The 14845-nt window shown below is 38.2% G+C and overlaps 1 protein-coding gene across 4 annotated transcripts in view; it reads left to right on the top strand.

Annotated features, from left to right (window-relative positions):
* Positions 1-14845, top strand: part of EXOC4 (exocyst complex component 4) — a 761449-nt gene that overhangs the window by 188404 nt on the left and 558200 nt on the right. For all 4 annotated transcript variants that reach the window (XM_058728677.1, XM_058728676.1, XM_058728678.1 and 1 more), the window contains one exon: positions 11504-11649. In XM_058728677.1, the coding sequence (XP_058584660.1) occupies positions 11504-11649 (146 nt within the window). The remainder of the gene's footprint in view (positions 1-11503; positions 11650-14845) is intronic.

Genomic DNA, 14845 nt, shown 5'->3' with positions numbered 1-14845 from the left:
ATTAACAAGGAAGGGAGCTAAGGGGACCTTTCTTTTGTCCCTCCCTCCTTTTGAAGAATGGTGGTGATGAAAGAGTTTGTTTGGTCAGGCTGTTGGTTTTGACCCTGTGCCTCTGCGCTCCTTTAATGTCTGTTGTGCTGTTTTCATCTTCTTGTTGTAAGAAGGATGTGGAAACCAGACAGGTGCTCTTGCAAGTGATGGTATCGTAGCTTGAGAGAAAGTATGATGGTAGAGGGAGACTTGGGAATAATTTGAAATGTAGAACTAACTAAAACAGAAGAAAACAAGAACAAGAGTAGGATATTCAGCATTCAGATACTTAGGTTGGACAATATGGTAGTCCGATTCACTGAAGCGAAAGAAAGTGTTCCACAAGTTTAGAGAATGAGTATTAGCAGAAACCCAGCCTTAGCAAATGAGGTTTTTATGGTAGAGAGAAGGGGAGGAGGAAGGAAGAGGAAAGTGATAGCGGTGGGAAGATTATGAGGATGTAGAGAGAATTTTGTTTATTTAATAATGCTGATAAATTGTTTGGTATGCTCCAGGCAGTGTTCTCAGTGATTGACAGCATTAACTCATTTCATCCTGATGATAGTACCTTGGGGTAGGTAATATTATTACTCCCGTTTTACAGTTGAGGAAACCCAGGTTCCGAGGCATAGGGAGATAATATCTTAGTTATGTGGTTCCTGGGATGCATCACAAGAAACAACAGCAGATCTTCTGAGCCTCATCCCCAGAGAGAATAGCCTGTTATGTGCCAGACATTTTATGTTTTTTCTTTTAATTCTCATATTAATTTTATGAAGTAGATTCTGTTATCCTTAGTTCACAGATGGGGGAAATAAGGCTTAGTGAGACTGAGCAACCTATGAAGGTCGTACAGCTAGTGAGTTGTAGAGCTGATTTCAAACATAAACTTTATGCATTTCTATATGACCCTCTCATTTTGCATTTTTGAAATTGAGGACGCTGAAAAAGGATGTGTAATGATAAGAGGGGTCATTAAAATATTGTCACGAAACATCTTAGTGCAGTGGAAAGCTGAACCAGTAGCTGAAGTTTTACTTTGTAATGATATAAGAAAATCATGGAGCTTGGTGGTCAAGTTTGAGAGAAGGGGAGAAAGTGATAGAAATAGATAGAATGAACGTTAAAATACATTTGAATTGAAGTGGCCAGAGAATGTATTGAAATAGAAATGTGCCTTTGGGTGTTGAGACCATGCTTGTGTCCTACCCTGGTATCTGTCTGTCTTCTGTTTTCTATAAATGAGTTAAAAGTAACAAACCATCAAAATACTGTAAGGTCCAAAATACATGGAGGAAAAACTGACAAACTTGAAAGAATTCAAAAATTCAGTGATTAAAGTTAGAGATTTCAATACTTTTCTTCAATAATTAATAGAACAGCTAGACAGAAAACATAAGACTGAAACAACACTCTTAAGCATCTTGGGTGAAACCAACATACATGGTACACTCTACCCAACACCATCAGAAAAGAGATTATTTCACAGTGACATATTAGACATGTACTAGATCATGGAGTAAGTCTCAGTACATTTATTTTTTAAATTTAATTTTATAGTAGAGCACGTGAGCAGGGGAGAGGGGCAGAGGGAGAGAGAATCTTAAGCAGTCTCCGATGTGGGGCTCGGTCCTACAACCCTGGGATCATGACCTGATCCGAAATCAAGAGTCAGATGCTCAACCGACTGAGCTACCCAGGTGCCCCTCTGTATATTTGAAAGGGTTGAAATCACACAAAGTATGTTCTCTAGCCACAACAGAATTAAAAAAACAACAGGAAGAAAATTTGAATCTTCTCAAATATTTGGAAATAAAACCGCAAACTTCTTTTTTTTATTAAAAAAATTTTTCTTTAATGTTTATTTATTTTTGAGACAGAGAAAGACAGAGCATGAATGGGGGAGGGTCAGAGAGAGGAAGACACAGAATCTGAAGCAGGCTCCAGGCTCTGAGCTGTCAGCACAGAGCCCAACGCGGGGCTCGAACTCATGGACTGTGACATCATGACCTGAGCCGAAGTCGGATGCTTAACTGACTGAGCCACCCAGGCGCCCCAAAACAACAAACTTCTAAATACACCATGGGTAAAAAGAAAAAGACCTAAAATCAGCACTGTCACTTTCTACCTTAAGGGCTAGAAAAAAGGAGAAAGAGAATGCAAAGCAAGCAGAGGTAGGAAATATTAAATTGAAAATCAATGAAATAAAAATCAGAAGAATAATAGAAAAATGTAATGAAACTGAAAGGAGATTCTTTTAAAAGATCAAAATTGATAAATCTCAAATTGATCAGTTAAAAAGAAAAATTAAAAAACAGAACAAAATCAGGAATGAAAGAAGAGACATTACTACAGACCTTAAAGAAATTAAAAAGCTTACATGGGAATATTGTAAACAACTTTATGCCAACCAATTAGATAACTTAAATGGAGAAATTCTTAGAAAGGCACAAAATACCAAAACTGACTCACGAAGGAGAAAAACTGAATTGCCCTAAAACAAATTAGTAATTTTTTCCTAAAAACAAAAAGCAGAAACATCCATAAGTACAGAGAACAAATTGGAATTCGCCAGAGGGGAAAGGGCAGGAAGATTGGAAAATGGGTGAAGGGGTGTGGGCGATAAAAGAAAAAAAAAAAAAAATTCCTGTGGATACAGAAGGTTGCACAATGGTGTTCTGTCAGACATTTAAAGAAGAAATAATACCAAATCCTTTGAAAACTCATTTAGAAAATAGATATGAAAGAACATTTTCCAGTACATCCTGTGAGATTAGTATTAGCCTGATAAGAAGGGAAAGATACCACAGGAGACTGTAGAGCAATATGCCTCATGAACATAGATGCAAAATTCTAGAACAAAATATTAGCAGATGGGATTCCTCAACTTAAAACTATATTATGCACCATGATTAAGTTGAGTTTATTTAAAAAATCAATGTAATACACAATTATTAATGGAATAAAGGGCCAAAACCACTTGATCATCTCTGTAGACACAGGAAAGCACTTGGCACCCGATAATGATTAAAAAGCAAAAACCTTTAGCCAACAAGGACTAGAAAGGAACTTTTTCAACCTGATAAAAGGTTCTAGGAAAAGCTGCAGCTAACACCATAAGGGAAATTTTGAGATGTTAGAAGTGTTCTAAAATGACGGTGATGATGATTTCAGTGTATACATTTACTTAAAAATCATTAAACTGTACACTACAATGGGTGAATTTTATGGTACGTATATTATACTTCAACAAAGCTGTTTTACAAATACTGTGGGACAAAATCACATTACAGATATTCAAGGGTATATGTCCTTCAAAGTGTCCTTAAGAGACTGTATAGAAATATACTTAATAGTCCTAATGTAAGTTAATTAATGTATAAATCATGGAGATCTCATCACCATTATTTCCCCTTTCACAATTATGCATTTGAGGGTACACATGAATATGAATATTCATGTGCTTCACAAGGGAGTATATTTCAAACTAAATTTATCGTCTATATGAAACAGACTCTTCCTGCATTCCTGGTTACTGTTCCTGGAACCATAGATTTTTATTTGCTCAGATGTGCAGTCCTTTGTTTATTCTTTATTTCTCTTCATCTTTCCTTTGCTGAGTAACTGGTTAAATTTTATTCAGTTTTTCCTCTGCTTTGGCTCTCAGAGGTATCCCTAATTATACAATCCCATTCCTACTACTTTAGTTAACCTCTCTTTTTCTTTTCCTTTTGAACTATTTTGGTAGATTTTCTCTTCATGTGTTAAGCACTTCCTCAATCATTGACTGTTTCCTTAATCATTCATTTTGCCACAAATCCCATTGCCTTCTAATCTATTATTTCATATGCCGCTAGATTAATTTCAACTAGATGTCTCACCATTTTACTTACCCATTGAAAACCGTTTTTGCCTTCCCATTTTACTGTGGCTTCAATACCTGAGCCTGGTGTTAAAGGTCCTGAGAAGTTTGTCTGTTTACCAACGTTTCAGGTCTACCTCTTACTCTTCCTTTTTATGTTACCAGAACTATTTGTTCTTCACTAAAGATACTCTGAATTTCCCTAGCTCCATTTCTGTATTTGTTGGGTTCCTTCCACCATTTTAGGTTTTGGCCTTTTACACATTTGAATATTGTATTTATGTCTTACATGTGCCGTGATCTTGAAACCTTTTTTCACTGCTCCAGTTAGGAGTAGTTTTGTCCTTTTGATAAGTGCTCACAGCAATTTCTTTGTCCTGATGCTTACCACTTTCCCTTGTATTGTGGTCACTCATGTGTGTGTCTGTCACTAGATAAGCACTTGGGGCGAGAAGGGGGAGGATTGATTGATTGATTTGGCTTTTCACTCTTTAAAGATGTTAACACCTTAAAAATTTTATTTATATATAGTAAAATTCCCTTGTTTTGATATGAGGGAAGGATTTATTTTTAAGTCTTGTTTTTATATCCAGCACAGTACTTTGCATATTTTGTGTATTAAATAAATATGTTTAGTTTAAAAAAATGAAAACTTTCTTCTGGAAGCTATTAACTGGGTTTTCTTTGTTAGGAGCTCATCTGTTGGAGGTTGGCAGGGAACTAAACATGATCTAGGGTTTCCTGATTAGGTGTTTGATACGGGACCAGAAAATACATGTGTACTCGTTGAATTTTTTGGTTTGTTTTCCTTTAAACACTAAAGCAACTATTCACAAGATCATGCTAATAGTGGTTTTAATTACACAATTGCTGTTGATAATGAGTATAATTAAGCAGGCGGCTATTCCACTTTCAAAATGACTGTTTATTTTTCTTTTAGTTTCCTTACTGCAGAATATTTTAGTCCTTATATAATGGGAAAATGAAAAGTGCTACATTGAAAAAATAATTTTTTTGGCTTTTTCTTCCTCTTTAACGTTCCCTTCACTGGCAACATACACGGGGGAAACCTGATAGTTTTGAATAATTTTAAACGGTCCTAATTTTTAAAATGTTTCAGTGTCTGTTGTAATATTTTCTGGAATCAATTACACTGATTTTGCCCCCACCCCTTCTTTGGATTTCTCTTCTCAAATTCTGGATGTCTTGGTATCCCTGGACCTAGTTTTGTCTCCTCTATCCTCTAAGACTATAGTTTCTGCTTGGGTTCTACCCTTGTTCCGTGGAAATTAGAAGTAAGGGCTTTTTGGGAAGAAGCCAGGGGAACTCACCTACTGTGCTTTACTTCTTTTAAGGGCATAGTTTATGCCTCATTTGGTTCCTCTCCACGCCCTTCAAATTCTTATTCTTTTGGTCTCACTGTTGAGCTCTTATAATTATTATCAGGATAAGGGCTAGTCCAGTGGAAGCTACTTTGCTGTTCCTGGAACAAAATTATTGAAAATTATACTATTTAATGTAGGCACATTCAACATATTGCTCAAGATGAGTAGGGTCTTGGTTCATATTGGGAGCTGAAAGTGATTTTTTTCCCCACCATATTATTGCTCCTGTCATAAGCAGTCGCCTTCTCAGATTCATCACATGGGGCAAGTACAGTATGGCTTTGCTGTAAAAGCATTGGACATTCAGAGTCAGTGGTGAGGAGAATTGGTTTGTTAGTTGAACAGACTGAAATATATATAGACTGCTACTCTTGTTATCATGAGATACCAGTGTTCTGCAAAAAATAGGATTTGTGGTATAAATGTCACCAGATGCATGTTAGTGTATATCCATTTAGCCATAGATATCTTGGTGAAGAAACAAAACCCCATTGAGGCTGTCATAAGAAAAACATAGGGAAAATGTATTAAAGGCCAAAAGGATATATTGTGGAACCAAAGAATAGCAACTGGATTTGAGACCTATAAATTATGGAAAACTTAGGTTGCCACCTTTAAATCTCTGTTCTGTGGGTCTCCTGTTTCTCTGTGTCTGGTCATCTTGTTCATTCTTTTATTCTCTCTCTGCAGGTTGGCTTTCTTTGATTTCTCATGGTACAAGGTGGTTGCCCCAAAGAATTTACATCTCCTTGCCTATATTGACCACCAGAGACTGTATCTCACTAACACATTCCTGGGAGAGAGAACCTGACGGGCTAATTGGATGTTGGCTATTCCCCCCGGTGGAGTAGGCTTCGGCAGGGAAGGCATGGTTCCAACGTGGTCACAAGCATGGTTACCAGAATCTGCTGTGCAGTTGGGGAACAGTTCTTAGATGAGGTGAAGATTTTGTAAGCTGGGAAGCTACTGAAAGGGATTTACCATGTTAAGTACCTAGAAGGATCTGAATGTTTCTACTTAGATTAATGTGGAGGCTGAAGACAGGTGATGTGTTCATTGGAAGCTGGTAAATTCCACATTTATTTTTAGAAAACTCTGGGTGTATGACCATAAGTGGCCACAAGCAATATGTTAAATAAAGAGGGTTAAGTGGTAAATGAGGAGTTCATTCAGAATGATGTCACCAATACTAAGCAAGTTCTAAATCTCAAAATCTTGGCCCTGCTTTATATATCATGTGATTTCTGACTAGCATCTTAGCAACTGCCGATCAAATATCATAGCATAAGAGATGCCTGACTCCCTCGTTGTGTATGTTCTTTAAAGCATCATATTTCTTTGTTTCCACCACAGAACCATCCAGTATACCAGGTACTCAAAAAATATGGTGAATCATAATATCACTGGAGTATATAGATAGATAAGCTGGTGCTTTCCAGCCATGTTTTTATATTTCTTGTCTTTGGTTTTACAAATTAATACCTTTTCAAGTTAAACTTAAAACACCCATAAACTTTGGCTTTTTTTTTTTTTAATGCTTGATCAATAAGAAATAGCAATTCCCTGTACTAAAAAAGAGAAAAGAAATGAGTGTCAGAGAGATGAAGGAATTTAGAGTCAGCGAGAACATGGGATAATCTGCAGATTTTCTGTGGCCAGGATGTATTTGCTATTATATGTAATGTCCCCTTGCCCCAGACTTCCAGGGTTGGGTGACTTTCCCCGGGCAAAAGACAAGCTGTATAGCTTACTTCCTTTCATAAAAATGGAAATTTGAACTCATAGGTAGTGGTTTAGGATATTTATGTACAATTTAGAAGATGCAGCACATTATCCACAATGATGAGGAAGCACCAAGAATTGCCATGGTTCTACTTTTTTTTCTTAAATTTTTTTTTTTTTTTACATTTATTCATTTTTGAGAGACAGAGAGAGACAGAGCACGAACAGGGGAGGGGCAGAGAGAGAGGGAGACACAGAATCCGAAGCAGGCTCCAGGCTCCGAGCTGTCAGCACAGATCCCGATGCGGGACTTGAACCCACGAACCGTGATATCATGACCTGAGCCGAAGTCGGGTACTTAACCAACTGAGCCACCCAGGTGCCCCTGCCATGGTTCTGTTTTAATGCCAGGTGTCTGATGTGTGTGTCAAGACTTGGTCGTAGAAGATTTAGTCTAATTCAGATAAATTTCTTAGAAAAAAGATTTGTTTGTTTGTTCTTTGAGATATTTAAAAGGCACTTCTCATAATTTGGTGTCAAAATAAAACTTTACCCTGTTTTAAAGTAATATTTTCTAGCTGGTAGTAAACATTATTAGGAAAGAAGAAGATATAGTGAAGGAAACAAACATGGCAAAGCCTATGATTAAAATCATAGGTATCCCTTGCAATTTTACTTGTAGTAAAGATTTGTGTACTGAGGAGTCATTTACAGGGCTCGTTTTGGAGACTATTTCTAATACGTGTATTAAAAACATACCCATCAAGGCTTCTTATCACATACTTTGTAAAATTTAGGGATTCGGTGATATATATAGGTGTGTATATATATGAATATATATGAATTCATATAGATATTCATATTCAAATATATGTATTCATATTTATGTATATATTCATTTTCTGGTTTGTTTCATGGCTCTGCGATTGAAGTAAAGAAATATAAAAATTGGGGTGGTCAGGTGTCTTTTCCTTAAACGATAAGTAGTAGTATAGGGCAGTTTTCAACTAACACTTATCGAATGATGTGGGAAATGGGTACTGTAGGAACTCAGAAAAGGGGACAGCTGGCCTAGAGTTGTCTTGGGAAGGTGTCATGGGAGAGAAAACGTTGGAATTGTTTTTGGGCAGGGTTTGTCAGGATATTGAGGAAAGAGGGTAATCTAGGTTAAGGCATTCCAAAATCGAGAGGGCCCACGCATGTGTGTTCAGGGAAGAGTTAAGTAGTTGATGCTGATTGAGTGTTGGGTTCGTGTTGAGGAGAATAAGCTATGACTGGGAATAGATACTGAGGTCAGATTAATGTAGATGACAAAATAACTAGCCTTAAGATGACGGTGGCAACAGTTGTTTAGGAAGATCGCTCTGTCCGTGGTGTATGGGAAGGACTGGAAGAATAAAACATGTGAGGCAGAAAAGGAGAGAAACTGCATGAGTTGAACTAGGTTGGTGGCTAGCAGATGGATGGGAAGGGGCAAACTAAGAGAGCTGAGGAAGAGTAACCAATGGGCTGAGGCACTAACTGCTGCATGGGGACAAAGGGAGGGGAATGTATCTAAAGACAGTTCTGAAGTTTTAAACCTGGAGGCCGGTGAGAATAAGAAACCACTCACAGAAAGAAGACAGAGGAAATTACCGATTTTATGGGAAAAGCATTCAGGTCTCAGAATTTAGGGTTGATGTTATCAGTGAAATGTGTGAATATGTCGAGCGTGCAGTCACATCCGTGGGATTGGAGTGTGGAGAGGAATCGGGACTACATTACATCATGATAATGGAAATATGTGGGAAGGCTGCCTTTTAAGTTTGGAACCTAATGACAAAAGAGAAAGGAAATTATAGAGAATGAGGACCAAAGCAACATTTTCATCAAGAAGGTAGAAATAGTACCTGTTTGTAAAAAGAAAGGAAGAAGCCAGTGTGTAAGAACAGACTAACAAAGTGAGCGGTGAGAATTAAGAGGACTTTACTAACATGGAGAAAAAGAACAGTGATCTTGAAATACCTGAATTTTAAGGATGCTCACCAGGTAGGCCCTGATCAGTCAGTATTTTATTGTACAAGGCCAGTCATTGAATTCTAGGACGATAAGTACCTCAGAAGGATTACTGGTCTAGTGTATCTTCATGCTTTGGCAGAAACATACTTCCATCATACTGACTGGTGTTAAAACCAACAAGTGCCTTTGTAGACCTCTTTCTGTGTTCTGTCAATTTGAAATTCTGTTCTGGTTTACCAGCCTCTTTTGATCACACAGCCCCACAAACCTTATTAGCATCAGTGCCAAATCTACCAAGTAATTGAGTCCTTCAGTTGAGTCATTACTGGAGACCCAGTTTAATACCCTTCTTGACTCTTGGGCAGTTTGGATGATGTATTCACAGAGATAGTATTTGTCAACATACTATTTCATCACCATGCTGAATGATACTCTAGTAGCCTTGTAAATATATATATTTAAAAAAATTGAACAGTTTGTTAATGTGTTTTATAGTTTTCCATTGAAATCTCTAGTGTACATATATATATATGTATGTGTGTATGTGTATATATGTATATGTATATAACTTATATTTAATGTGTATATATATGCACACACACCGTACATATATATACACACACACACATTTATAGGTATGTGTATAGGTTCACAGCAAAATGGAGGGGAAGGTACAGAGATTTCCCATTAATCCCTTCACCCACACCTGCATATAGGCTAGTTTCTTCATACCTCTAAATCTGTTTCTTAATCTCTAAAATACGGATATTAGCTCTAACTTCATAGATTTCAGGATTGAGTTAAGATCATTTTCTAAAAATGCCTGATATTTGATAACTATTTAGTAATGTCTGTGCTCATAACAGGCATAATTAGCTTTAAAACCTGGGAGAGCATCATGTTCACAGAGTGCTTCATAAATGCTTTTCGATGATAACATTTAATATGATCCTCAAATCTTTTTTTTTTTTTAATTTTTTTTAACGTTTATTTATTTTTGAGACCGAGAGAGACAGAGCATGAATGGGGGAGGGTCAGAGAGAGGGAGACACAGAATCTGAAACAGGCTCCAGGCTCCGAGCTGTCAGCACAGAGCCCGACGCGGGGCTCGAACTCACGGACTGCGAGATCATGACCTGAGCCGAAGTCCGCCGCTTGACCGACTGAGCCACCCAGGCGCCCCATCAAATCTTTATTGAATGAATAAGCAAATGAATGAATATATATACCCCATACAGGAAGGAATCGTTTTTGGAACCGGAGTCTCTGAAAAGCTTTTACTTCAGTCATGGGTAGAATTGCTGGTGTACATTTGCTGTAACACTTGGTTATCTTAAAATTTTAAATGTTTCTTCTTCTTCTTTTTTTTAATGTTTGCTTATTTTTGAGAGAGAGACAGACAGGGGACAGAGAGAGAGGGAGACACGGAATCTGAAGCAGGCTCCAGGCTCTGAGCTGTCAGCACAGAGCCTAATGATTCAGGGCTTGAACCCACGAACCGTGAGATCATGACCTGAGCGGAAGTCAGATGCTTAACCCATTGAGTCACCCAGGAGGCCCGGTTATCTTAAAATTGTAGATGTGGCAAGTGATTTCAGAAATGAGTCGATGTACTTTAATCCCAGGTTAGATATGCTTAGGAACCATGATGATTTCTGGTCCAGATCTGCTGTTTTCTTTCACAACGGTGGGAACTTTAAAAAATTTTGTTATTTGTCTTAGAAATACAATGGCGGATTCTAGCCCAGGCCCCACTGAATGAGGCTGTAAAGTGGATTGATTTTTTTAAGCATTGCCCATTGGCAATAGTGATTAAAAAGCTGTTGGTTTGCTTGCTTTGGAGCCGTCAAGATGAGTGGTGGCCCTAGAAATTATTTGCGGGTCAGCACCTCTTAGCCTGCAGTGGCTCACGATAGCTCTTAGCAGGTTTGTTAGAGTTGTTTAATCCACTGTGCTGTGGAGTGAGGGGTGTGACGAGGGCTCCAGAGCGAGTCCCCCGGGGTTCCTTCTGCAACCCCAGCCCTATCCTTGGGCCTCACTTCCTTCTCTGTAATCTGAGAATTCACTTGATCAGAGTTGTGCTTTAAATAAGATAATACATCTAAATTAGCCCCTAGCCTACCCCAGTGTAAGCCCTCAGTAATTATTATTGTATTGCTGCTGATGTTGCTGTAAATGGCAGTGATGAGGATTAAGCTGTGAATGGTGATTAACTCGCTCGGCACAGCGCACGGCAAGTAGCAGACCCTCACTAAAAGCGCCCCCCTTGGCCCCTATGTTCAGATGCCTAGCACATCCTATTCTCAGTTTCGGGGGTAGGTGGCAAGTGGATGATGTTCTGGCTGCGATGAATCTTTCCTCAGATCTACAACCAGAAATGTGAATAGCGAGGTTACTTCTGAATGTCAGGGATGAGGATTTAGAATTAGGTTTTCGTTGTTTTAAATTGCTTTTCTTAGTAGCATATCATAAATGTGTGTGTTAAACTGTTTATCTGATTGTACAGATGCTGTTGACCGAGTACTTGGATATGAAAAATACTCGTACGGCCTCTGAACCATCAGCTCAACTAAGTTATGCCAGCACTGGCCGAGATTTTGCAGCCTTTTTTGCCAAGAAGAAACCTCAAAGGCCAAAAAATTCTCTTTTTAAGTAAGTATCTCCCTGATGGTAAGATAGCAGGTGTCAAGAAATGTTTGATCCAAGTAGGATGGCTTTCTACTTTATTGGCAGCCATTGCTTCACCCAGTGAAAGCTGATTTGAAATAATTTATGGGAAGTGAATGTATTTTTTATTTTGTGTACATTTGTTTTCTATAAGGGGAAGTAGATATTTTGGGGTATGGTTATTGGACTGTCTAGGACTTTTAATAAAAATTTTTGTCATTTGTTTCTGTGGCATTTTATATAAAATGAAGGGCTACAAAACCCTATTTCTGGGGCATTTTGTATGAAATGAAATATGTCAGCTTTCGGGAGAAAAACACTAGTGCCAAGAAATAACCTTAAAGTTTACAAGAATCTCCTTAGCTAAGTAGCATTGGATTCTGTTTGATTTTTAAATAAAGGAACACTCTGGAAATTCTTTTTTTCTAATTACTATGTTAGTTAATACCACCAGTCCACGTACCTATGTCATTTGGTAACAGCTCATAGTTAATATTATTATATTAATAGTAACAGCAGTAACACTACTGCTGAGTGCTTACTATGTACCAGGTACTGTGGGAGATGAATTTCTCAAAATAATCTCAAACATAATTTACATATGATTATATCAAATTTTGGCAGGAGGAGTAGTGGCTGGCACTGAATCCTCACCAAGTACTGGCTAAAGCATTAAGCCATTTTCATGGATTATCTCATTTACTCGTTGCAGCCTTACAGGTCTGGGTTTTATTTTTAATCCTTTTTTACACATAAAAGCTTGAGGCAAGCGAGGTTAAGTAATTTAAGTAGATTCACTGGCAATAACTGGCAATTGGTCAAAGCAGGCTTTAAATCTTAGCAGATCTGTGCATTCTTCTGACGAGTCGGGAGATAACTAGTTAAGTTGTACCTGTAAATCTAAGCGTATAATGTGACTCCAGAAGTATTTTGAATTCATTCTTTTTGAACAGTTGAAGCTCCAGTATCTTTTATTGATTCACTTTTGAGATTTGTTTATATCATAGATTCATAGAGTTCTTCTTCTTTTTTTTTTTCATTGAGTTCTTAATCATTATGGAAAGTTTCAACAGTTCATTTATCTTGTGGTCCAGAGGAGAGGAGATTGAGTGTGCTTGCGTTGGGATAAAATACATTCTGTTCATTGAATGCGTTCTTTTCTGATGTTTTACAGTTTTGTTCAGAGGGCAGATGCACTGTTAGTTAAAATGCCTTAGTCCGCAGGTAATCCAGACCCCAAAAGAATGAGATTAAACCATAGGAAGGTTATTATGTTACACAGTGGGGAGGAATGTAGAGGACTCCGTAATCCAACAGTGCGGAATGGCCAACGACCCCGCCCTTTCCATCTCCCTGCCTTAGGTTCCCCTCCAGGATAGAGTGATGCCAAGGAAAGGGTGTGATTCTTCCTGTGACAAAATTTTTTGTTAATTAGTAGACTATTTTTTATACCGTTTTTCAGTTTACAGAAAAATCAAGCAGACGATACAGAGTGTCCTTATGTCCCCCTTCTTCAGAATTTCTCCTTTTGTTAACATCTTGTGTTCTTACGTATGGTGCATTTGTTACAATTGATGAACTGATAGTGACCCTTCATTATTATCTGAAGTCCATTGTTTATATTGGAGTCCACTCTTTGTGTTACACATTCAGTGGGTTTTGATAAATACATAATGTCATATATGCATCAGTACGTTATACAGAATATTTCAGTGCCCTAAACATCCTCTGTTTTCTACTTATTCCTTCCTCTTTTCCCCACCCCCTGAGCTCCTGATAATCACTGTCTCTGTAGTTTATCTTTTCCAGAATGTCTTATAGTTGGAATCATCCGGTATGTAGCCTTTTTAGACTAGCTTCTTTCACTTAGCAATATGCAGTTAAGGTTCCTCATGTCTTTTTGTGGCTTGATAGCTCATCTCTTTGTATTGCTAAATAATATTCCATTGTGTGCATGTACCTTGATTTTTTTTTTTTTTTTTTTTTCATTCAGCTTTTGAAAGACATCTTGGTTGCTTCCAATTTCTGGCCATTATGAATAAAGCTGCTGTAAATGTGCAAGCATTTGTGTAGATGTAAGTTCTCTGTTCATTTGGATAAATACATAAGAGAATGATTACTGGACCATAAAGTAAGATTCTATTTAGCTTTGTAAGACACTGCCAGACTGTCTTACAAAGGGGCTATCCCACTTCAGATCTTTTTTTGTTAATAATTATTATCCATTTATTCATCTTTTCTGGCAGTGACAAAGTCTCTCTGCAAGTTTTCCTCAGGTCTTACGCCCATTCCTAAAGCAGTCACTGGCAAAGGGGAGCAGACCACGGTGATGGTCTTCATCCAGTCAGGGGTTCTCTCTGGTGATAGGTCTTGGGCTGTAAAGGAACCGCTTTTCCTGAGCACACAGCTGTTTGCAGAGGGAGCAAAGGCAACTAAGAGGGCCTGAGATGCTGCCTTAATGCTTAGGCCTTTCCTCCGCTCACTTGTTTGCTCGCTCATGTGTGTGCTCTTTGTCTCTGTGTCTGTCTCTTCCTCTTCTTCTTCCTCTCCTCTTTGTCTCTTCCTCTTCCCTTTCCGTCTTCCTAGCCCCACTTCCTGTGGTAAATCTAGGTGTATTGCAGAAGCAGGTTTCAGGGTGTTTAGATTTCATGCTGTCAACCCTCATCCTTAACTTTGAATCTCAGACCACAACGTACATTTTTATACGTTGAGCCAATCCTGAAATTGAGGTACTGGAAAACATAGACTATTGGAAATGAATAAATGGACTTAAGTAATTGTTAAACATTTATTGTTATTGCATAGCAGTAAAAACTCATCGCCCACGCGGAATGAGGCCGTTACGACAGACTTGCCTGTTTCCGGACCCAGCTCTACCATTAATGAGCTGTGCGCGGCAGACCAGGTCTCCCGTCTCAGTGGGCCTCTGTGCCTTTGGCTATACAGTAAGAGGTGAGGCTGTATCTTCTCTAGTGCCTCTTTTACTGTAAAATCATACCAATCTGTGAGTGGTGGCAAACATAAAGAGGCTTCCTCAGTAGCAAAAATACATCAGGTCATAAAGGATTAAGGTTTGGGCGAGCTGTAATCTGGTTTTATCGCATCCATGAAGGACTTTATTACTCTCTTTAATTGCCCTTAGCCAAGGTTAATTAAGTGTGTTTAAGTTCTCTCTCATTGT

Source organism: Neofelis nebulosa, chromosome 4, assembly GCF_028018385.1.
Source record: "Neofelis nebulosa isolate mNeoNeb1 chromosome 4, mNeoNeb1.pri, whole genome shotgun sequence".
Classification (NCBI taxonomy): Eukaryota; Metazoa; Chordata; class Mammalia; order Carnivora; family Felidae; genus Neofelis; species Neofelis nebulosa.
This window is presented reverse-complemented; position numbering and strand designations above follow the sequence as displayed.